This window comes from Akebia trifoliata, chromosome 3, assembly GCF_017979445.1.
Source record: "Akebia trifoliata isolate Shusen 1 chromosome 3, ASM1797944v1, whole genome shotgun sequence".
NCBI classification, from domain to species: domain Eukaryota; kingdom Viridiplantae; phylum Streptophyta; class Magnoliopsida; order Ranunculales; family Lardizabalaceae; genus Akebia; species Akebia trifoliata.
The window spans coordinates 44,833,300-44,859,799 of NC_141377.1; the positions used below are offsets into that span (position 1 = coordinate 44,833,300).

At 34.6% G+C, this 26,500-nt stretch overlaps 1 protein-coding gene across 1 annotated transcript; it reads left to right on the forward strand.

Moving 5' to 3' along the window:
• The first annotated feature begins 424 nt into the window (after positions 1-424).
• On the forward strand, positions 425-5,669 carry LOC147407275 (putative membrane protein At3g27390). The gene is made up of 10 exons (XM_086435754.1): positions 425-646; positions 732-840; positions 999-1,194; positions 1,319-1,452; positions 2,233-2,521; positions 2,694-2,800; positions 3,006-3,147; positions 3,412-3,604; positions 4,663-4,906; positions 5,160-5,669. Exons 1-10 carry the CDS (start codon positions 553-555, stop codon positions 5,299-5,301), a joined length of 1,650 nt encoding a protein of 549 aa, XP_086291880.1. The 5' UTR covers positions 425-552; the 3' UTR covers positions 5,302-5,669.
• The last annotated feature ends 20,831 nt before the right edge of the window (positions 5,670-26,500 follow it).

Here is a 26,500-nt window from a genome sequence, read left to right on the forward strand (position 1 = left end):
TTTTATATTTTAAAATTTCTTAAAAAATTTATATAAACTTAAAATTTGTCATTTCTTCTTAAATTTATGATTTTAATTTTTGAAAATAAAAATCATCAACTCATCTATTTATTTTTAGTGAAACATATTATTGTTTTGCAAATAATATGTTATCGTCGGATCATGTTATTGAATGCCAATGTGATACACGATCAGACAATTTCCGTTTACCCCCTTGGGCAGGAGAGAGTTACTGAAGTCATTTATGCCACATGTCAAATGGCCGTTGGACAGTGAACAAAAGGCACACTAGTTTTGACTCATGTGGGGTTGTTTGCGTGTCAAATATTCCTATCTATTTCTTTGAAAAAACAGCTCTCCGTGGGGCCCATAACGTATTTTATACGTTCTCCACAAATAATATAAGATATATATTTTTTATTTTTGTCTGACTTTCTGTTGTTTGCCTCCATGAGTCTTCCTCGATTCATTTTCATCCCATTTCAGGTGTCCACAAAACCCTAGTTCAAGTGCGAAAACAGGGTTTTTTTTTTCCCTTTTTATCGAAGAACAATGGAGGTTCCTCACGGAATTCTGGCTTACATAGCGTACTCCATCCTCTTCATCCCTGTTTTTGTGTTTCTATTTATGCTCGGAATGATTAAAGGTGTTAATTTTATTTTTATTTTTTATAATTAGGGTTTCTTTGTATCTGGGTTTTGATTTGTAACCAATCTAACGTACATGTGCAGCTGCTATGTTCAGCCCCTTTGTGTTTCTAGTAATCGCTTTTGGTGATCTTGGGATTGTTATGGGATTATGGCCTTTGCATTTATGTTGGTCTGCCTACTGCATTGTCAAGTATTAATTACTTCACTCTCTTTAATTTTTCTTGATTTTATTAGCTTTTTTTCACTAGAATGAATTAATTAATGGTAGCAATTTTTATTGAATTTGGACAAAATGGTCAATTTTTGAAGTGTCTTGATTTCCTTTGATTGGTTATTGATTTCGGACAGATCGAAAAAATTTGGTCCATTTATGAAGGGTGCCTTAATTCTATCTCTGCCCATTCCAATAGCTATATGGACACTCATCGGTGTATTCGGGAGTGTGATTATGGGAGTTGGGTATGCATTTGGTTGGCCCCTTATGGAGACTTTCAGGGTCATCAGCAAACCGGGTGTTGCAAACAAGTTGATTCGATGCATCACGGTAATTGTCGTGTTCTTATGTCACATTTTGAATCATTCAACTGGCTGTGTGTATGTGTGTTTATAATTTGGGTTATATGTTGGATAAAAATTAATGTTTAAGAAGTGCAATTACTCTACTATAGGATGGTACTTGGACCAATGTTTGGGGGGCTTGCACCATTGTACGTGACTTTGGGGATTTTTCCTTCCATTCTTATTTCTCAGTGATGGATGAGTTGCTTGAGGCAAAAGAGGACGAGAAGCCCTTAGAACTCAAGTAAGAGCTTTGATTTATTGTGATTTGGTTTTTTTGTTTGGGGCACAAGAAGATGGTTATGGGTTTTTTTAAATCAATTGGAAAATGGACAAATAGACTTACATAAATTTTGAAAAACACATTTCAAATGTATGGGGAACCGACATATTTTTTAGAGCCATAAATGGGTTGATTGTAGTTGCATTACATGAAGATTTACACATGCATGCTCGCATATTAGATTATCAAGGCAGGAAACTGTCTGGCACAAGTTGGATTTTGAACTTCCAATCTTACATTGTAAATCTTGTTGCATTTATTAGTTTGAGAATACAATATTATACCGAATTTACTTTTATGGTACTAGGGTGTTTCACCTGTGGTCAGTTTCATAGACTTTATCTATATGGAATAGCATTAACAACACTTCTTTATTTATTTATTTTTCCATGCCAATAATTTCAACATCTATGCATGTCGACACAACCCAACACACATCCTAACACATGCAGTAGCATCACTCTTATTTTGATTTATCTTATAAAAAAAAATAAATAAATAAATTGAACTGGGGTGTTTCACCCCCCATATCTTCCCTCATAAATATACTAAAACTTGTTTTTCTATTGGAAAGATCTATGTTGTATGGAAAATTGGAAGTGTTTGCTTCTTCTTTTAATTATGACTAAAATATTTGTTTTTGACATAGTAATATGGATGAATTCCACATGAAGTTATTTACAGTCCCTGAACTGGATTCAACACTTGTGATGAACCTAATCTCTCCTTTTCATATTACAGGCTTCTTGTGTTACCAGGATGCATCATAGCAGCAGCTCTTGGGGTTTTCTTGGATGTGCCTATTATTACCCTTCTAGTGATTTATAAAGCTCCCATCATGCTATTCAAAGGATGGCATAGATTGGTTGAAGATCTTATCGGAAGGTCGGGGCCCTTCTTGGAGACTGTCTGTGTCCCCTTTGCTGCCTTTCTGATTTTGCTGTGGCCATTTGCAGTTATTTTAGCTGTTTTAGGTGGACTTATTGCAAGCTTTGGTTTTGGACTTTATGCTGCTGTTGTTGCATATCAGGTATGGTTTTGATCATCTAATGCTTGTAAGCTGGTTACTTCCTCGTGTCTGCCACCCTAAATGATGCCTTTAGCAGCTAATGGGCTTTTAGTTGTATATACTTTCATTTTGTTAGAAAAAAAAATATTATGCAGAAGTTGTGTTTATAATCTTAATATGTTTTGTGTGTTAGGAAAATTCTACGAAGAAAGGATTAATCTATGTTGTTGCTAGTGTGGCCTTGTTTGATGAGTACACGAACGATATCCTCTCCTTGCAAGAAGGGTCATGCTTTCCGAGGTGTGTAAGTTGTGCATCACATGGTAGTTCCTTATCAATACTCCTTTGAAGATGTGAATTCCGGATCTCTTTACCCTACAAACCCTTTCTTGTTTTCTGTTTACTACCAATCTTCTCTAAAATGGGTACAATAAGGTATTTTTGTTAAAGTTTGAGTAACTTCTCAATGTACCATATCATAGATTCTGTTCATTTGGGCAGCCAGACCTAAGTATCGTGAGGCAGTTGATGATGGTCCGCACCATTTTCCTCTAAAGGGACTACACGAACGTATTGAGGCTGTTCATGCTAAGCATACCCTAACGAGGACATCTTCTGACAAAGTCACAGCTCTAAAAGCTATCGTGGTAAGAATAACACTGTTGTACTTTACCCAGCTAACACCGTTGCTAGCACTTAATTTCATGTACAAATACGTAACATTTATGCTACAGACATTTTTAGTATTTATAATTAATTTCTTGACTTCTTATCTATTTTCAGATTTTTATTAACGTTTATTACTTCTTTGAATATGTCTCGTAATTAGATAGTATAAATGGTTTATGGCCTTGAGTGGCCAATATTTTTACCTTATATTTGTTAATTGTTGGTATCGATGCATGTATCAGATATGGGATATTTTCTTTAAAGGGTGTAAGCGTACTGGAGAAGTGCTTCTAAGAGATGGAGCCATTGGGATACAGGATCTTGAGGAATGGCAGCACTCAAAGAACAAGATAATTAACATAGGAGTTCCTGCTTGTACATTCCTTCAATGCTTCTTCAAATCAATCAAGAGTGGTTCCACTGGATTCATAATGGGTATGAACAGATTCCTATCACAAATTATATGTTTTATTTTGCAGCAGACAAAATACAGTGGGAGGCTGTGCCCCACTGTGTATGTTGGGGCCATGCCTCTTTTGGCTCTATCCAAATTTATGATCTTATTTATCTTATTCATCATCAAATTAATGATGCCTTCTGGATTTACCACAACCCCAAAACAGAACTCGTTGGACAATTGCAATCATTTAATCCGAGTAACTTGTTGTGCATTGTTTCAAATAAGGTAGTAAGAAAGTAATTTGGTGCGGTTGTTTTGGGCTGTGGCTGAGCCAAGAGGTGCTTCATGATCTGGTCAGTTTAAAATTGTTTTATTTTTATTTTTATGGGTAAGCTGGACTTGAATCCACGACCTCAAAATCCTCTACCTATATAAAAAGTAAATTTGTTTCGTCTTTTTTTTGTCACTTAGTGCTGCCACATCATATACTGTATGGTGATGCCACATCACCTATGTCTTTACTACTATTTTGAGAAGAATTAAGATAAGTAAGGTGACACGTTACTATAGAACATGAATTGTGTGCATGGGTCATATTGGTTGAAATTAAACACATTGGATTTGCAATGAAAAAAACGGCGCACCGAACACAATCCCATATCCCTAAATCACATAAGTGGAATCTCGAAAATGCCTCCCACTTTTACATTCGAACTTAATACTATCAAGGTTGTTTTTGTCAATAATCAATAAAATTACAATCCCATTATTTCCACATCCCTAAAATCAAGTTAGTAAATTTTTTAAATTACAAAAATATCCATTTTTCTATTTATCGTAAAATTCTTTTAGTTATTAATTACAAAAGACCCTTGTAAAACATGTGCATTTGCACATGCCAATTCCTAGTTGCTTTAAATGTCAAACCAGCTGGTCAGTTTGAATTGATGGATGTGTCCACTGATCACGTGTGGATAGCCAAAGCTTCATCCTTCGTGGGACCCATACCACATTGTTTCCTCTTATGAAAATGCCTCTTGATGTTGGTTCCGAACGACAGCTAACCATTCACTACTTTTTCATGTTATATCAGGTGATAATACTGAATTAACATATTTGAATAGGCCCGAGGGAAGGATTTTCGACTGGCTATATGATCCCATGTGTCTTATTAAAGAGCAGCTTAAGAGTCTAAATTTAGTTGAATCTGAAGAGTTGTATCTGAGCAAGTTGTCTCTATACTGTGGTGATACTCAGAGAATAGAAGCTTTGCAGAATGTTGGAGTCCCTCCAAGTGATGATATTAGAAGAGCTCAGTTGGAGGGCATAAGTAGGAGGTACATTACTTTTAGATATATATATATATATCCTTTTCTTTAGGAGAGTTTATTTCATTTTCGTTGTTTAAAGCCAAGGAAGAGTTTTTCTTTTCATAACGTATGTATTTAATTCTTGCCTGCTGGGCCTTCCTTTTTCCCCTTTATTCTCATGGCCTCAGATCATTTTACTGAATAGGAGGGGGGAAAAGGGACCATCAGACCCTTCTATCTTCTACTTACTTTTGCAAATATGTTCAAAATTTTAAATCAGGTTGCAAGGCATTTGTTTGACAGTCTCAAGGCTGCCAACCTTCCGGCGCCGGTTCAGTGAAGTGGTAAAAACACTAATGCAAGAAGCGAAGCAGAAATTGAGTGGGTATGAGGGTGGTGATCCCATAGAAGCCACCGTGTAGTTTCTCCCATCCTTTTCATTTCAGTGGATATTGGTGGTCTCTTGGGAGATATTTATCTTATGCATGCTTGACAGTCAAGATTTGATGTTTTACTTCTTGTGCATTAGTACAAAATTCCTACTGATCCCTTTGTGGTATCTCCCCAGACATGTTGGACATGTAAACCTTCTTGTATCTGTACACGTGGTATTTTATGATGTGTATTTGAAGACAATAACTCTTGAGGCAGCACATGAGTGCTAGTATTTTGAGGTTAGCGAATTCTGTAGATTATGGTCAAAACTACTGTTCATTGATATTAAAATTGTTGTTGTTGCTGTGAAGAAAAAGTTCTTTAGATGAATGGAAATTTATGTTTGCACGTTTTCTTTCTTAGTGTGAAACAATCAAATGGGGACAGTACCAATTGGGCAAAGAGAAGAAATAAACTGAAGATTGTTTTTTTCTTCTCCTCTTTCCTCATAATTTTAAGTGCAGTGCACCATGTATATTTGGGATTGCCAGGGTGAAAGTTTTTTTCTTTTTAATGGGATCCAGGCGAAAGGCACTTGTGCTGGATCATTTTTTTAAAACTGGACAACTTTGAAAATGTATCTCTCATATGTCAGGCAACCGTATAAAATTTGAAATCAAATACAAAATAAAGAAAAATACCAAGTAAATCCTCAAAAGTCCAAACAAACACAGTAAGTTCTAAAGAGAAAGTGAGTGTGTGGTTCCCAAAGTCAAGAGAAGGGGCTCCCTTCCTGTGTGTCTCACAATCCTCTTTCTTCATCTCATTACGCTCTTGTTTATCAGCTAAAGCGCTCTGTAGCAGTATTGCATCATGAGATATTGTGCTGCAAGGACTACTCTTCTCACTAGAAAGTAGACTTAACGATGGTTTCAAACTTTCAACATCATAACCACAGATACAAGTATCATGGGCAGCATCTCACATCTAATGAATTCTTCTTGCTCCCCCTCATCTGCACTTCCGACTGAAACCCATCTACCGAGCATGCTATCTAATTTCTGAGCTGTTCACTTCATGGTGTGCTCAAATCCAACTCCTATGATTGCTTTTCATTGATGCCAGATCCAAAATCAAGCATGATTATTCTCTTAATTGGGTGTGAGGGTATGATCTGAAAGTAGAAATTGAACTATTTTTATGTTCAAAGATGAGAGAGAAATGAGAGCGTCATAGATCAAGTATTAGATTTCTTCTGGTACGAGCTAGGGTTCGGTGAATGATTGTCTGACAAAGAAAGTTCTTCCAATCAATCGGCAGCTGATCGAAAGTAAATCTGAAATTGGTGCCTTCGTTCTATTCCTAACACTTACTTGAACTAAGGACGTGATTGATATCACAAAGTCAATTTTCAGGGAATTAGAACAAAATTTTAAAAAGGGTAGTCTATTGATAAGTATATTTTTTTTTATCGATAGAGAAGTTCTGTTATACCCACACATTACTTGAGATTTATGAAAGTTGGATTTGTGGGCATTGGATGAAGTGACAATGATATAAAAGATCCAATCGAAAAAGAGTTTAAGTATATCCAAAGATTGATACATCCGAGGGAAAAAAAAAAAATCAATAGGTTGATATTTGAGAAGCCTAATATTTGAAAGATCCAAATTATAGGAGGTGCAAATAAGGTCTTAAGCATTTGAATCATCAATCACATCACATGTGAGCATATATGTCAGTTGCGAATTATAAGGGGGTGCAAATAAGGTCCTAAGCATGTGAATGTAAACATCGATCATCAATCACACATAAGCAAATATGTCAGTCGCCAATTGTATGTGAGTGTACACATCAGCATGAGTAGACAGGAGAGGTGGCTTCTTTTCCTGAATAAATCGAGATTACAACAATTCAGGGACAAAGAATGGAAGCAGTCCTTGGGAAGAGGACAGGAACCAAAGGAAATAAAATGAGTCTGTTCTCATAAACGATTTCAGCAGAGCTTTGGTTGTTTAAATTTTGTCCTTCTAATTAAGCTCAAGAGTTATTCAATAAAAGTTTGAGATAGTGCAAAAGGATGATAAAGTCCTTGGTTCTTTATGACTAGCCTCATCACCATTAACATAAATGGAGACTGGGTGACATATAATGAGTTTGTTGGTCTAATCATTCATTCTAATACATCATCAGCTCATTTCCTACGTATAGAAACATTTGCTGATACATAGTTCAACAACATTGTAGAGTAACCATTACCTAAATTACAAAATCCATGGACTAAATGGAAGTATAGTAGTATGATTGGACGCACGTATCACAATTTGTGTCTTTCATCTCAGCCATTACATGGGATCTACATCTAATTGTCGGGATAAGTTCCTCGTTTGGTACCTTACAAATAATAATGTTATGGGACTTTTAGAAGGATTAGGGTTTTGGGATAGAAAGGACAAGGGAGTACAAGGGTTCTAAGATTTAGATTTTGGATTAAAATTTTGGGTTTTTTTTCTTGTATTGTCCCCTTTGAATTTTTTAGTGAAAAAGATTGGATCTATCCGTAGATATAGACATCGTTACTGAATCACGTAAATCTTAGTGTTCTTTGATTTTCTTTATTACTTTATTTATAATTATGTTAAACAGGTATCTTCAAATCCACAACAATTTAATTGGTTGATGTGGTGTATGTCTCTTCATGATGTGCTATTTACACAAATTAATTACCAACTAAAAGAACAACTCATTTTGGTACTGGAGATATCAGGCTACTCCCCAACGGCAAAATAATAATTAAAAGAAATTAAAAAATAAGATACATTTTATAAAAGATGATTTAGACATGGCCCACATTTGGGTGAAAACTTGAAATACCCTTATGTTTTCAAACAGATTATTACATACCCCTTAATTTCAATATATATATTTTTTTTTTCTGGAGAGAGAGACTAATAGAAAATAATGTAAAATGCGGTCTTCAATCTTTAGTTAAAAATCTTTGAAAACCAATCATCTTCAATCTTTAAGACCTGTCTCTTCAACCTTCAAATTTAACTAACAAGACACGATTTTAATAGAAAATGATTGACTTTTTTATCAAAAATCAAGATTTCTACTAGAACTTGAAAATGAGAGCATTGAGGTTGCTTTTAATTATTCTTCCAAAACAAATTGAGGTCCTGGACTCCTGCTATGTCAACAATTTGAATACGGAGGATATCCCAAAGGCTAATTTACCAAAACATGCACTAAAAATTGAAAATTTCAGAAAATGATGCATTATTCAAATTGATTATGAAAATGGTAATTTACCATTTTTGAAAATAAATTATTATTATTAAAATGATAAAAAAAATTAAAATGAACAGTAATTCTGTAATATTCTTACCAAAAATACCCCTTTTTAACTTTATGTTGAAATTACTTAGCTAGTAAAGGGTGACAATGGTAAGAGGTTAAAGACAGATATAAAAAGAGTTGGTTTTCGTAAATGTGAATTGTTAAAATGGTAAAAAGGTAGAACAAAGAGAAAATGGTATTTTTTATACGAAAATTACAGAAATTATCGTTCATTTTATTTCTTATCATTTTGGTAAAAAAAAAGTTATTTTCGAAAATGGTAATTTATCATTTTCAAAATTAATTTGAATAGTGCACCATTTTTTAAAATTTTCAATTTTCATGCTCCATTTTGGTAATTTGCTCTTATCCCAAATAGCCACCATAATAAATAAATAGTTTACGTCATTGAGATAATCGCTTATCGGGCCATATTGATCCATGGAATTAGCACATAGATATCTGCCACAATAATAAAGTGTGCGCCCGTGGGCCCCGACAAAGCAAAACCACTAAAACGGCTGAGTACCCCTTGTTTTCACTGCTTTGAGAGTTGAGTTTGGTTCCTTCCACTATTATTATATATATAGTCCCACCCGCATACCTTTCTTTCATCAAATCTGAACATCAAAACACACTTACCAACACACATCCCATTTTCAAGATCTCTCTATCTCTTATTCGCTTAGAACAATATGTCTGGATTGATCGATATGTGGATGAACGAGATGGCAAAGCTGCGTGAGAAGGGTCAGAAAATGCTCTCAAGGGATTCTTCGACACCCAGTGAAGTCGAGTCAGACAAGGCGGTTAAAAAGGAAGAAGGGGCTTCATTCGTTCGGCGATTCAAGTCAGATTCTTCGAAGGTTGTCTACTCTGAGGCTACCATTTTTATGATCATGGATTGTTTTAGTCCTTAACTAAAAAGGACTAAACCAAATTAAGAAGCCATTATGCTATAGCTGTAATCACGTCTTGCTGTTGTACTTATATGTAATGATGTAATTATTGTAGTTAGTAATAAAAATTCTACAACTTTAGTCTTCAGTTGTAAGTCATAGATCGTAACTGAACAAACTATCTGCTTGTAGTGTTGGGCCCATGGTCCACAACAAAATATTTGATAACTATGGCCACCTACCTTATCTCCTAATATTCCTCTGTATTTTGTAGATTTTAAGCAATTTTAGGCCCAATTACAAGATTTCTTGATGTAAATTTAAAAGGGACATACGTCATCAAGTTGTTCTACACCCGAGAGCCCAGGTTCGAACTGGGGACCTCTAGTGTGTGAGACTAGCGTGATAACCAAGTACACCACCCAGACTAGGAAAACAATTATCGTTCATAATTAATTGAAGAATTTTTTCTGTTAAAAGGTTTGAATTTTAGAAATTCAAGTCTCACATTTTTAATTTTAAAATCCGTCTTCCAAGATTTGTTCTTTTACCATAGTGAAATTGTAGTAGAAAATTTGCTGATGTAGAAAACAATTAAGTGGGAAAAAAATGGATTTTAAGATTGTTATAAAAATTTGGCACACAAATATGGGAAGAGGAGAATTGAGATTCTATAAGGATTTGCAAATTAAATAAAATAAAAATGAGGGATTTATTGATTTAAATGGATGATTGAGGCATGGATTGCATACACCATCCAGTCTTACTAGGATGATCTCTTTAGTGAAATAAGACTTACAGGATTAACCAATCGTGAACACAGTAGTGACGGGCGTACAGAAAGCTAAATATGCACTAGAGAAAATTTCTAAATTGTGATTTTTGGATTTAGATATCTATCTTTGTATAGACTATAGAGGACCATTGGGCACCATTGAACCAACATGATTGCTAGTCTTCAATACAATGGAGAATACTCAACCAAGAGATGTGATTTAGTGCCAACAATTCACTTTTTTCAAAATTCTAAGAATAAATTTGACTCAATAATCAAAAATTGAACCATTAACTAAAAGTTACAATAATTATCACTTCTGCAGAGGTAATTCCAAGCTAACCTTCAACAACTTAATCTGCAACTCTGATATTGTTTCTTCGCTCCTTTAACCTCCTAGTAGCTCCAATGTGGTAGCTGCCAAGAATCCTCCGATGTCCAAGTTAGACAAGAACCAAGATAATCTTTCCTGAAGTAAAGCTCTCAATTCACCTATAAAAATGTCCCTTCTCTATTGATCTTTGTCCCTTATGTAAGACTTCCCTGTGATCCCTAGATTTTGGGGATCCTCTCTTTGATCCCTCAAATCTTCATATTAGTTTATGAAAATTTCTTGCATAAAAGATAATTGAACCCATTTAGAAGGAAGTAATGGATTCTACCAAAAGCTCTTAGATTCTCGGGAACTATCCCTTATCTTTCCAGATTGAGAGATAGACTTGGCTTTGCATGCACTTAACCCGACGCTGCCCTTAGGACTTGGATTTGCACAACTTCCATAATCTTTTTTGTGTGTGCTTACCTTGAGTATGCCCATCCTTCGGTTGAGACTAATCCCACGATTACAAGTACCGCCCCCTTAAAAAGTCCTACTTGCAATTGGTTGAGTCAAGGGTCAACTAGACCCTGGACGGTGGCCCCAGGGAATTCATTGCTTCATGGGTTTTGAAGCAATAATGATAGATGTTTTTGTGGGGTAAGCAATGAGGGTGGCCCTAAGGAATTCATTACTTCCTTAATCTGGAGAGATCACAACCACAAGATTAGATCTTGATAGATGTTTTTGATCTTTCCAATATTACCCTTATTATCAGGCAACAAAACATCCCCTTAACATAAAATATTCCTATGTGTAGAGCCAAACAAGTAGGAAGCTTTTATTAATTTAAAAAACACATTAAAATAGTGAGATGAACCAACGATTTATATAAAACGTCCCAACACCAAGTATTAGTTGGACCAAAAGATACAATAAGGCTTTGATTAAATATGAGTGTGACTCAACTGTTCATTTATAATCTACATCTAAAGTAATTGTCTAATTATTTAAGTGCTTTACGTGTTAAAGTATATGTAATTAGTATGATATTATTATTCTCATTTCTACATAGAATATATTTGTTTTTCACTGAAGGACTCTCAATACCTACTTTCCGTTGTAGTGGAACATTATAATCTTAATTTTCACTCTTCAATCTTGATCCTTAAGATTTTACAATTTGAAATTGATGCCGCACTTTGGAGAATTCTGAAATTTTACCCTTTCTTTACAGTACCATAAAGCATAACCTTATGGTAATCTGTCTTAGCGATAACTCCACATCACCTAGGTATCAAGACATTGGGCTATATATAAACCTAGGGCAATCCTCAGCTTACAAGCCGGTTTTGTAAGGATGAATTAGGCCCATAAGTTTCTATATGGTATCAAAGCTAGTAACTATAGGGATGTAAAAGACATGTTACATATGAGGGGAAGGGTGAATGAGCTATATAGCCCCACATCACCTAGGTATCAAGACCTTGGGTTATGTATAAACCTAGGGCAATTCTTACCTTAAAAGCCGGCTTTGTGAGATGAGTTAGGCCCATGGGCTTCTACACTCTAAAGATATATGAATGGAGCATTGGAGACAGAACAAAAAAGACAATTGTTGGGAGAGGTAGGCCCCAAGAATGGGGAAATTGGAATCCACTAATTTCTTGAATGGAATCCACCACAAAAGTGAAAATTTGCTCTAAACAAATAAGGCATCACTCCTTGCTCAACCTAAAACTCATTCTTTTCTCCACTAAAGTCAATTATAACTAAAAACACCTAATACAGTCACAATTACTTTTTCTAACTTATCATTAGAAAAAAGAAAAAAGAAACTGATAGCAAAAATCTTATGTTTGATTAAAAATTATATTGAGTCATTCTAAAATGACTTCCTAGGATATTATATTCAATTCTTAGCTGATGAACACAGTATCCTAAGAAGTTAGTTTCAATTATATTTGAAGCTAATCAGGATCATGGCTTGCTTTTCTCAAGATCAATCATGCATTAAAAGTGTCTAAAACATATTCAGCTCAAATGTGCAACTTCTAGTGTGTGGTGCAGGATATATAACAAGACCAGGGAGTATTAACTTCCACAATTTGATTATCAAATGTTATCTTATCTTTAGATCTATATTGTTTAACAATGACATGATTTAAGATACCTAATTTCTCTTATGCATCAATTATAAAATTCAAGTTGGGGTAATATCAAATTTAATCAAAGATAAATATCTTCGTAAAAGTATAGTAATAAAAGGTTATCGATCAATTGAGTTTGATCTTTTTAAAGATATGTATCTATTAAAATAGAATTTGAAAGGAATTTTATATTAATAATATGTATAATAGCAAAAAGTGGGGGAGGCATCAGTCATTATTAAAAATAAATATATATATAAAAAAAAAAGGATTTTTGTTTTAGAATCAAACAAATGTGATATGGTGAGGGGCCCCAATGCATGCCCAGGGAAAGGTTCTTGATCTTATTTTAGGTAAGGGTTGAGATTTTGCAAGGTGATCCAATGGTCTGGGATCATTCAATTGATGGACCCAACTTTTAGATTAAAGCCACCTTGATCAGGCGCTCTTAACCAATCCAATCTAGACTAATATGTGGGTAAGATTTGTTAGGTTAAGATATTTTAAATATGGGACAAATCTCATGCTAGGGAAAAGTTTTGTCTTTTGGGACTATAGTTCACCGATCATTGATTGAGTGGTCCAGATGGATACATAAATGAGCCATATTTCTTCTATTATACCGCTGATTGTCAATTCAACCATCCATTAGTTGATAAAGATGGATTTCTGTTTTTTTTTTTTTTTTTTTCTCTTATGTCACGCACATGTATTTGAGAAAGAAACCATATATGAGCCCATTGTGTGCGTAGGAAGGTCACTGTCTTACTTTCAATTTTTTATTCATTTAACTTTTGGGCAAGTAGAGGAGGGTGCCCCATCAAAACGCCCTCTGTTTGCTCCAAAACTACTGAAAATGCAAATGGTTTTTGATGCTCTGTACTTGGTTACATTGATTTCTCTCTCCTTTCAAGCACAAGTGGTCTTCATTCTTCAGAGCTCTTGATATTTAATTACTGAAATGCCCCCATACGTAATCCGATGCAAACCAAGGAAGATTCAACTCTGTCCATTTAAATGGATAAAATCATATTTTATTTGTGTCCTTTTTAATTTAGTAAATGATACATCTTAACCATGTAACCACAAAATTCAAAGATTGAGAATTATCTTATAAGTATCACTAGGATGTGTATCATGGAATACGCATAAAATCCCAATCATTTGATGTTGTACTTGCATGGCCAGGATTGTATGTCATTTCGTAAGTCATATTTCTAAAATGAAAGAAATCCGAGCCATTAGTAAAATGTATATAAATATATTGTATATAATTAATTATTTATATATAAGTAAAACACTCACAATACTACTACCCCTATTATATTTTTTAAGTTTGCTGGCATTTTCAAACTGATGGCATGCCCCTTGACTTATGTATTCTCTATAAGATTAATATAAATGACATAAATGTCCTCATCTTCAACTTTAGGGTATGTGTTGATTGCATGGAAAGTCACTTTCCATGGAATTTGAAATCCATGGAAAATTAGTTGTGGAAAATAGGTAGGGTTGGAAAATCAAATTCAATTGTTTGATTTCACTTGGATAAAATCATAGAAAAATATGAGAAAAAAGAAGAAGAGGAGAAGGAGGAAGAAGATGAGACGAGGGGGAGAGGAAGAAGATGACGAGGAAGAGGGAGGGGGGAGAATGTGGCGATGAAGGTGGTGGCGACGACGACGGCGACAGCGGCAATGGCGGTGATGGAGGTAAGTGAGGAAAATGGGGGGAGAACGTCGTGGTGGTGGAGACGGAGGAGGTGAGGGATGGAGAAGAAGGAGAAGAAGAAAGAGAGAGAGAGAGAGAAGGTGGTCGGAGACGGATTCGACGGCAACGGCGATGGTGATGACGGCGATGACGACAACGACGACGACGAGGTTAGTGTAATGGTGATGGTGATGACGGCGATGACGACAACGACGACGGCGAGGTTAGTGTAATGGTGATGGTGGTGGTGATAGTGGTGGTGGTAGGGAAGAATTGAGGATGGAAAATATGGGTAGATTTCATTTTCCCACCCATATGGGTGGGAAAGTGAAATCCATGATTTAGTGGACTTTTTTAATGGGGTGGAAAATGAATTTCCATTTCCATGTGCAATCAAACACTTGAAAAATGTCATTTTCCATGGAAATTGATTATCCACCATATTTTCCATGTGCAATCAAACATACCCTTAGAGTAAAATTTATCATGTTTATCTTCAATGGTAAGATTCTATGTTCAAATTTTCAAACCTCAATAACAAGATTGGATATTTTAGAGAAGTAGAAGGATGGATTTTTCTGTAGAAAAAGAAAGAATTTTGTTTGGGCATTGAAGATGAGGTTGAATACTAAACAAATAGTTTACGGTCGAGGTTAACAACTTCTAGATGACGAATTTTAAGTTAGGGATTCTTACCGTTATCAATCTTGAGGTTCTATCTCCTACAATCTTCAAACCTCAAGGGTAAGATTGGATTGTTAAATAAGTAAAAGGATGGATGTTTTGGTAGGAAGGACTAGGGATTTCTACTAGACAATAAAGACAAGGTTGAATGGATTAAAAATACTTGACCCCAATAGTTGATAGTTTGAAGATGAGAGAATTTTTAACAAAAATCCAGGGTTTTTTTAGTTCATTCGTGGCTGAAGATTAGAGCATTTAGATCATTTCTATTAGCCTCTCATATAAGATGTTGGTTAAGGGAGGCGACATGTCATCATATTGGTAACATGGGTTATATCAAACAGAAGCGGATCCTGTATAGTATGTTTTCCCTGCAGTAGCATGTAGTGCCATTTAACAGGTAGAGATTGATATCTTGAAAATAAAATCTGACAACTCAACCTTGTACGGATCATGATGTAGATCAGATTTTAAAAAAGAAAAAAAAAAAAAAAATTGAAATCCAATGAAGGCTTTGAAAATGGATGGTTCATGACCTTCAATTTTTTAACGAAACAGATTTTGTGAGGATGTGACGTGACTCTCCTTCAATTGTCAAATATCACTACACAGCACTATAAGAAAAACACACTGCAGTGGATCCACTCCCATCTCAAACAAGGGTTCTATTAACATGCATGTGCCCAACTTTTGAGAATATTTTGGATGATAGTATGGAAATTTTTTTGTAGATCTAAAATATTTAGGATCCGTCGATCCACATGTGCTTGTGTTTATTGAAAGCAGCCCCAATTTACAAAACTACTCTTGTAAGGCTCCACGTATCACACAATGGAGAGTCTACGTGAAAAAAATCAGTAAACAAAAAACTTATCTAAAAAAGTACTTTTAGATTGTGGTTAGTTACCCATGGAAAATGTGTTGAATTTTCATTTTTCATGAAAAATCATATTTTTCACTATTTAATCCAATTTTTAATTGCAAAATGAAAATCCATTCTCATCTAAAAATTTAACAAAGTGTGGATTTCATTTTTTCACGGGATGAGTGAAAAAATGAAATTCACCCTCAAATTCCATCCCAAACTTTAATTTATTTTCTTCATCTTCCCCTCCACCACAACCAACATGATCACCGTCACCGACAAGCTCCATCTTGTTGCCGTTGACCATCATCTCTCTTCTTCTTCTTTCTTCTCCTCCCCCCTACCCTCGACTCCTCCCCCTTCTTCTTGTTCTTCTTTATCGTCCTCCCACCCATGCTCTACCTACACCTACTCTATGCCCTTTTCTCTCCCTTTCTATATATCCTTCTTCCTCTTCCTCCATTTTCCCTTTTATTTTTTTCCCATCATTTTTCAAAAACAATAAAACATTGGATTTTAATTTTTCATGTTGCCTATTTTTCAGCTACGATTTTCAATGAAATTTGAACTTACATTTTTCATACAAATCCTTGAAGGTATTCTGAGTAGTAAAACATTAGAGGTGTATTAATAGAACTTAACATGTGTCGTAGGACTTACGCTAACATCACCTCTCAAATATAAATGAGGAGTGGTTATGTTTAAGTTACCCTTTTATTCTTTCAACTGGATAACTCACTTCCTAGTAAAACGTGTGGGAGACACACTCTTGCTTCTACCGACAAATTAACTCCTGAAAAATCCATGTCTCACATGTTGTGGTAGTAAGATTGCCATGTTGCATTCTTCGACTCATTGTTATTAAATGTTAATCATCTTGTACCCAGCATAAATTTGGATAACGAACCCACAGGCGTTAGCTGAGATGGTAAGGACTCTTCACGTCTTGACTTTGACTCTCTCTCTCTCTTTTTATTTATTTATGTGGCTACTTAAATAAGTCTCTCTCTCTCTCTCTTTTATTTATTTATGTGGCTACTTAAATAATTTCACAATATTGGATGTAACGTGACACTCAAGATTAATTCATGGGTCGGGCAAAGCCCGATGGATCCTAGTCAGCCACTAAACTTAAAAGATATAAATAAATAAATTTATATAACGTGATTCCTGAGTTATGATTCTAAAACCATCAAGATCACTTGGGTTGGACACCTAGCTATCCTTGAATCAAGAGTACCTATCACCTATTCATTGATTGATGAGCGCAGCAGAAAGTTTTTTTTGTTTGTTTGTTTGTTTAACAGCAAATTCGCACTCCATTTAGTTTTAGTGCGATCAAAACCGCCTATAATTAAAACCACTGGTTTTCTCTTTTTGGAAGATAAACCACTGTTTTTCAAACTCCACGGTTTGCACAAACTTTCAAAACTGCTTCAAACCCACAAAATCAATCACCGACCAACCCACTCACCCATCAAATTGCTATAAAAACCTCTCGCACCATCCACTACAACCTTCATACTTCTCTACTAAAAAAATGGCTTTCATGTTCTCCTCCAAAAACGAACAATCTCTCTCTGCAGAAGCCGAGAAGAAGATCAACTTATCGGAAGATGGAGATGAACCCAAATCCCTAAACCCAGTAACCAGTCATCTCTACCTAAAACCCAGTCACACCTCCGAAACCCTAGACAAAGATGTCGTCCTGAGGCGAATCCGTCAGCGTAAACGCGTAAATAAGACCCGGAACGCTCTGCAAGCGATACTAAGCTCACCGTTTTCGGTATCGCCAGATACTGTATCGGAATACGAGAAGAAGTGGTTGGACGACGCTTTCTCAGCTCCGTAGCCGCTGCGGTCCCCGGCAAACTAACTTCCGTCGCCGTTGAAATGACATCCATGTTGGAAAGCCGGGGTAACCCTATTACGAGGCACGTCGCCACGTCTGTGGCTGGCAGGTGGTGCTGGAAAATGGGATTAGTAAGATATGGGATTATGGACTGCTACCTTAAGACAGACTTGTCGTTTTATTATATAGTAAAAGTGTAAGAAAAAGTATCCGCTTTGAGGTATTTTGTAATATAGCTTTGTTAGTGCTGGAATTTTACCAAAACTACCCTCTCCGTGCTTCCTTCAACTAGAGTTTTTTTTTTTACTAAAGGGGTGTTTACGTCAATTCAAAAATTTAGGTCTCATGATAAGTGACTCTGAATCTCTGTCTCATTCTTTGCAATCCCCTAAGATATGCAGGTTTTACTTAGTCTTTTGGTTGAGATAAGAGTATACTAACGATAGATTTCCTAGAGATCTGTATGCATATTCGTAGGGATTAGCATTATTCATAGGGATACATTTCTTGGGAATCCCAAGCATCCCAACCGTGTGTTTGATAGAGTGAATTCCTTTGCTGTATCTATATCGACTTGTCTTTCTTTACCTTTTTTATCTTCAACTTAATAACCAATAATATTTCTATGTTTTGCTTTTTTTTTGTTTGTTTGATTTTTTGGTTATATCCGAACTTAGCCAGTGTTTGGACCAAGACAAATGGGTCCCTCCCCTGGCACAATGCCTGATTAATGAGACTGGTTGAGCCAGGCCCGGATCAAGGCATATGATCCCTCACGTGCAACACCCACACATCACACTTACTAGGTAAGTGAGGGTAGGCCCACGTATTAATTTATTATTAAGAGATTGAAAAAATTAGATCAAGCCTTGATTAAGCTAAAAATTCAATCATAAACTACTTGAAATGTATAATTATAGTTGCAAAGGTAACTTGAGAAGCCTACTATAATTAGAACAGTAACATTCGTTACAAATGTATAATTATGATTTTCTTACTCAATATTCATTCCTTTGAAGTTGCAAGTGCATACAACGGTTGATCTTTTTTCCTTATGTATTCCAAAGAAGAAAAAGATCTATGGTTTTGTGCATTTGCCACGTCGACCTAGTGAAAATTTTTGAGTGAGAAAGTCACAATTTTTTGAAATAAGGTTTTACATCAAATAACAATAAAAGACAGTTATAACTTTTAACTTTTTATCTACTTGTAAATCAATACATGAATAACATTTTTTTTTTTTTTGGCCTCAGAAGTCTAGAAAGCAACTACATGAAATAAAGGGACAACAGTGAGTTTCTAAAATTGGAATAGATACTCGAAGCAACCTTAAGGATATTTCTTAAAAATAACCTCCCCATCAGAGTAGAAATTCGAAGTAGACTCTTACACCTTTTTTGGATTGAGAGAAGTGGAGAGAAGAGAAGCTCATTAAGAGAAGAGAAATTCAATTTCTCTCCATCATGTTTGGATTGACATAAGAGAAATTGGAACAACTTTGAAATTTTAAAATATATATCTTAAAAGAGATCTTTGGCTTTTTTTTCTCTTTTGTTCTCTTCCCTCCCCACTTAACAATCCATACAAAAGAAATGAAGAGATACTCATTTATTTTCTCTTCTCTCCATTTCTCTCAATCCAAACATGACGTTAAGGATGCTTCCTCAAAATGAGTTAACTTTGGTAGAGAGTTGGAAGCCTGTTTCTAAAAGTTCTGAAGTGAGCTTGAAGCTCCCTAAGGCGTAGAAGCTCTTTGACAGAGCCAAATATCAATCACTATTTTGATGAGAAATGAAATATAAAGATTAGACTTTGGAACATTTTAGCAATAATTTTTTGGAAAAAAAAGTGATACAATGATTGGTAAAGATGAGAAGGTATGTGCATTACTGTAGCAATCACTATGATTTCATTGAAATGAGTCTCTACATGTAAAGAAGCAATGTAATTTGGGCATAATGTTGTGGAAACTAATAAAGGGACAAAATCAAGATCCAAATTTTTATCTAACATGTTTTGTAAACTGGGGTTAAAAGTTTTGGATTTGGTTGATTTTTGGTGAGGATGATCTCTATGGTGAGAAAATCATCCTCATAAAAAATCAGCCCATTCCGAAACTTCTAATCTCAATTTACAAGTTGAAGAATAGTGGATCGTAAATTATTTATAAATCACTTTTGATAGGGTTGGAATGTGCTGATTTTTTGTGAGGATGATATCTATAGTGAGGGGATCATCCTCACAAAAAATCAACCTATTCTGAAACTTCTAATCCCAATTTATAAGTTAAAGAATCATGGACCGTTAATTATTTGTAAATCACTTTTGATGGGGTTAGAAATTTCAGAATGTGCTGATTTTTGGTGAGGATGATCATTTGGTGAGAAGATCATCCTCACAAAAAATCAGCTTATTTCGAAACTTCTAACTCTAATTTACAAAACATGCTAGATAAAATGTTGGATTTTGATCTTGTCCCATTATAATATATATATTGATAGAGGGTCAGGTTCAAGGGAAAACATATGTAAAAACAATGTAACATTTATAAAATTTTAAAATATGGGTTAGAAATTTCGGATTGAACTAATTTTTTGTGAGGATGATCTCTATGATGGGAATATCATTCGAAGAAAAAAAAAATCAGTCCAATCTGAAACTTCTAACCCCATTAAAAGTGATTTAAAATGTGGACCGTCGACTTTTTGTCAATGATTTGTAAATCACTTTTGATGGATTTAGAAGTTTTTGATTGAGCTGATTTTTTGTGAGGATGATCTTCTTATCATAGTGACTATCCTTGCAAAAAATCAGCTCAATCCAAAACCTCTAACCCATATTTTGAAAAACCATTGTTTTTTCATATGTTTTTACATATGGCCCTTGAACCGCGCCCATATATATATATGGATCAGGTTCCGTAGACCCCCATTACGACCCCCATTGAGACACACCATTTTGTCTTATATGGGCAAAAATGCTTGGAATGGGCTGATTTTTTGTGAAGATGATCTCTATGGTGAGGCGATCATCCTTGCCAAAAATCAGCTCATTATGAAACTTCTAGCCTCATGTTTACAAGTTGAAAAATTTTAGACCATCCAATTTTTGTAAATCAATTTTGATGGGGTTAGTAGTTTTGGAATGGGATGATTTTTTGCCAGGATGATCCCCTCATCACAGAGATCATCCTCACAAAAAATCAACCCATTCCAAATATTTTTGCCTATATAAGACAAACGGTGAGTCGTAATGAGGGTCGTAATAACACCATCCTATATATATATATATAATAAGCAACCACTTTGAATGTCTGATTTTGATCATGTTAGAATCACTTCTATAATTTGAAGCAAACATGGACTCAGAATCCAAACTGAAAACCTTAAAAACTCTTGGTACATGCATAGTAACATAACATTTTAAATGTCATTAAATATTATATTTATTTTATTCTCATTAAATCATTGAAATATCTAGATCCTGATGGATTAAAGAACGTTGACGATTTCAATGGAAAATAGTGTAAAAAGTTATCTTTAAAATAAATAAAAAAGTGTAAAAAGTAGTTTGAATGGTTTAACATCCTTCGAAAAAAAAAATAGTGACATGACTGGAAAGTAACAATTGTTGTAGATGATATTGGATGGGTGTTATAGTAGCGATCCCTATGATACTGTAGCTACCATAATATGTGATCGTTGTAGCAATCACTTCTCTATTGTAGTAATTGTTTTCACATTGAAATGAGAGTTTCTATGTATAGAAGTACCATAATCAGAGCAGTGGTGCACAATCTAATGAACAAATAGTAATAAATAATCCTATTTCATGTAATCCATCTAGATTTAGATTGAACACTATTGTAGGAGAAGAAACAAAACCTATTTTGTAGAGAAGAAGATGGAAAAGAATGAAAAAATTGTTACCAATTGTGAACAAATGAAACAACAAAGAGGATAAAAATTGCATAAAACACAAGGATTTATCTGATTTTGCAATGTGCTTATATCCACAGATCAAATAAAGAACAATCACTATTTTTTTCTCAAGTTTACAATCTTATAAATCTCTATTTATAAAATCGGGAGTTACAAAGTATGTTTATCTCCCAAATAATAAAAACCCCTAAAAAATAGAAAACATGTTGCCCTTGCAACTCAACTTACTACCATGAGAATACAAGACATTTACACAACACTAATAACCCAATGTAGGATGAGAAAGGTGAGAGAGAAAGAGGTGAAAAGAACTTAAAAAAGATAACAAAATTGACATCGAGACTACTAGGAATCAAGTGAAAATTAGAAGGTTTCAAGTCCTAATGTGAAAAATTACATTTTTATATCTTTTATAAAAGAGGTGTAAATATGCTTAATAATGAAGCCAAATATGCTTAATACTGATTTTGTGGAGGGTAAACAACAAAAATCCTTATAAGCATCTCTTCTTTATGTATTTCGTATACGGAGCGTAACTATGCTTATAGTTTATGGCGAAAGATAAAAACTGGAAAGCATTTTAAAAAATTTTCAAAATTAATTTCTAGAAGTTGATATTGTACATCGATAATATTTTATTTGTGAAGCAAGTGGTGAATATGCAAACCATCTTTTGATTTATTACATCTTTGCTTGTAACATTATTTGAGGTCATTTTTCTTCTCTTTTTCATATATATTTAGTCTTTGGTCACTGGATCCTTTTGCTATTTGTCGGGCCTTTTGTAGGAGTATAATAGTCACATCTTCGATGGGAAGGGATGTATGTGATGTCATTATTAGCACTTTGGCTCATGGTTTTTAAACTCATCTGAGACCAAGACGTATCGCCCGAGTTAACTCGGTATCAGAGCTGAACGAGATCAACTCACCAAGTCATTTTTCGATCGAGTTTTAGGACTCACGTTCATTTTTTTGAGTTGTCTCGCGAGACGTCTCAAATGTATCGGAAAACTCGTCCGAGATGACTCGGTATCAGGTTTGGACGAGACGAGACGCAAAACCGAGTTTAAAAACCATGCTTTGGCTTCATGTGTTATTTTGGTGCAAGCAGTTCGAGGAGTTTAAAATTTTATTATTTGATTTATTTATTTTTTTTGGAATTTAAGAGAAAACCCACAAGACATTATTGCTATTAATAGGTTAAAAAAAGGAATTTATCAAAACGATACAATTTTCATAATTAATTATCAAAATGGTAAACTGTATCAATTAATTCTGAAAATGGTAATTTACTATTTTCGGAATTAATTTTTTTTACTAAAACAGTAAAATATAAAAATTTTGCACCGAAAATACCTATTTTTATTTTAAATATGTATTTACAATTACAACCTTCACAATAACTCAAAATCCAAGTAAATCTTTGGATACACTCTCTTGCTTGACGGTAAAAAGAGGGGAAACATATTTACAACAGAAATATGAAAGAGAAGAGGAGGATTTATTCGTAATTTCAGTCAAAAATTAAAAAAAGGGTATTTCCGGTATAAATATTTCCATTTTACTGTTTTTACCGTTTTGATAAAAAATATTAATTCTGAAAATGGTAAATTACAGTTTTCGGAATTAATTGCTACAATTTACCATTTTGGTAAATAGTCGAAATGTGGTGCATGTTTTGGTAAATCTGTCTTAAAAATATCTGTAGACATTGAACTCTCTATTCTACCTAGTATACACTAGCCATTCTGGGATCATACACTAGCATCTCCACAAATTAGAGTGATGGGTATTTTCAAATTTCAACACCTGAATGAAAACTTAGAAGAACTTCTTACAACCTATATTCATAATCTAGATTATGATTCTTTGACGTTATTCTCTTCACGATGAAATGTAAAATGTAATTTAGAGTAGGACCAAAGTAAAAAAATATATAGCTTTAGCCTGTGAGGTGAAAGAAAGTTGTAGTGCCATATTGTTTTGTTGGAATCTATTAATTTCATTTATGCAAAGTGACTTGGCTGGATTCCCACTTGTGCATACTTTATTGTGAAGTTTTAAGTTGATTAAGATGTGAATACATCGATAGTGGCTAAAGTCAAAAAAATATTTGATGGTGCATCGATCTCAGTGTCACTAAGAAGATTTCATTTAGTCCTTAAATGGCGACATGGATGATGATAACACCAGAAGAGTTCCTTAAAAGTCGAATTTCTGACTCACACCAACATAAACACTTTTTTTTTCCCCAAAATTTAATGGATTCTTTAGGTCTCCGAGTGATAATCGTGCACAATCTACATCAGTGTACAACTGTGAACAGTGCTCAAACAATGGTAGGATGAAAGTAACTAACTCTCAACAACAGAGCAATCTAATGATATAAGGGTTTTGATTGTAACTGAGGAAGCATTCTTAGGGAACTTCCAAGGATCCATATAGAGAACAAGGAAACTGACAGAGTGAAACCTCTCAAGAAAACAGTTATTTTGCCCTTTGCAATTTCCTGTTACAGGGAGGGGGTTATTATTTTCGTATTTTGTTTTGGGATATTTATGACAAAGTGATAAACTTTTGATGAATCTAAAATTCTGACTCCCTAATCATTTTAATTACCAAAACGTAAACGATAACAAATTCAGAGGTTTTTAAAGTGACTGTTTTACAGATTTAAAGTTATTAATTGAAAATAGTTACTTTAAAAACCTGTGAAATTGTCACTTTATACCTATGAAATAGGCACTTTAAAACTGTCGAATTTTCTGAATTTTTTGTTTAACAAAAACATGATTATTCACATTTTGGTAATTAAAATGAACTGTTAGCCGGAATCGTAAATAACTCATTTCCAGCTCACGAAATGGTAATTCACCATTTTGTTTTTAGTACTCAAGATCCTTTTCTTAGGTCCATAGGTAGTTTTTCATTGGAAAATGCCAGGTGATTGTGTAATATTCTGCATTTCACACTGCATTGACGTAGAGATGTGCATGGAATCATATATGTTTTTCCTCAGGATATGAGTGAAAAGCATCTATGGTTCTGTGTGCACCTCCACATCAACGCAATGTGTAATGTAGTCACTACCACAACATTTTTCTTTTACCCTCATTTGGAAGAAATAATTTGACTTTTCATTTTCCTGTCTCTCCATTTATAATTAGAATCAAGATCTAGAATGGTGTTTCATTCCTATGGAATACGTAAGGTATTTAAGTGACATGTTTTGGTCAAAGTTTAAAACACATAAGGTACGCAACCAAATCATTATTTATATAGCACACAGCTCAATGTATTTATTTTCCTAAAAAAAAATTCCTTGTAAACACCATATGTTGCTATAGGAACGAGACACTCCATTCTAGATTACCATTCTTATGATTATTACCTACATTATTCACCTATAAATGAGTTCTTTAATTCTTAAGAAAATGCTAGCCTTGACCCATGATACAAGCTCTACATCAAATTGACAGGTGGGAAGCTTGGAATTCTCAAGAAAAATGTATCCGAGGAAAATGTGTACTAATCCCTAGAAGCTCAATACTCATATCTAGGAAATTTGTGTTTTACTTCTTATCCCAACTGTCAATTTGATGGAGCGTCTCAAGCCCTCAACCGGGTTGCAATTAGGAAAGTCCTAGTTCTTATTAAAGTAATGGCTCTCCGTCAAATAAACAATAGAAATATTATGGATTCCTAAGAAAAATGTATACCAAGAAGAAAGAAAGAAAAAATCCTAATCTTGAAAATGCTAATCTTTTTGTCTAAGAACTCACCATTTTTCCTTGGACAATGTTGGAGTGACTGTGTTTCACACCGTGCTGGCGTGGAGATGCGTACAAAATCACATATGCTTTTCCTTGAGATACGAGTGAAAAGTATCTATCATTATGCGAGCACCACTACAACGACGAAGTGTGAACGCAATCACTCCAGCACAACTCTTTTTCCTCTTATCCTATTTGTCTGCTCAAGGAAGGGCCTCAACCTACAGTTGAGGTTAAAAAAGTTGGGTGAGTATTATCAAATTTGTCATGTCACATCATTAATATAAATGTCCAATTAATTTTGGGGTTGAATACCTACATCAACTAGAGTAGTTAACATCATCATTATATGGTTATAAAACCACCCTCTCTCCCTAGCAAACCATATTTTATGAAGAATAATGTTGAAATGACCTCAAGATTGTACCTCATATCCCACATTCTGACGTGGGTATGTTTGATTGCATGGAAAGTGATTTTTCATGAAATTTAAAATCTATAAAAAAATAGTGGTGAAAAATAGGTAAAGTTAGAAAATCAAATTCCATCGTTTGATTTTAATTAGATAAAATCATGGGAAAAATATATGAGGAAAAAAAAAAAAAGAAGGAGAGGATGAGGAAGAGAAAGAAGATGAAAGGAGGGGGAGAAAAAGAAGAAGATGAGGAGGAAGAGGGAGGGGGAAGGATGTGGTGGTGATGGTGGTGGCGGCGAAGATAAGTGAAGAAGAAGATGATGAGGAAGATGATGGGAGTACGTGGTGGTGGCGGTGGAGGTGAGAGATGGAGAATGATAAAAAGAAAAAGAGAGAGAAGGTGACCGGAGATGGTGACACAATGTGAAAAAAGCCTAAAAAGCCCAAATTTGATAGCCTTAAGTCGTCAAATTTCATAAAATTCAACGACCAAGGGGTTGAATTTTTCATTGTCAAATTTTTTTT

Bases quoted from the DNA above. Each gene is read 5' to 3' on its own strand.
- LOC147407275 (XM_086435754.1), top strand. From the start codon at position 553: ATGGAGGTTCCTCACGGAATTCTGGCTTACATAGCGTACTCCATCCTC. The intron at 647-731 runs GTGTTAATTTTA...GTACATGTGCAG, and splicing joins TATGCTCGGAATGATTAAAG to CTGCTATGTTCAGCCCCTTT. The intron at 1,453-2,232 runs GTAAGAGCTTTG...TTCATATTACAG, and splicing joins GAGAAGCCCTTAGAACTCAA to GCTTCTTGTGTTACCAGGAT.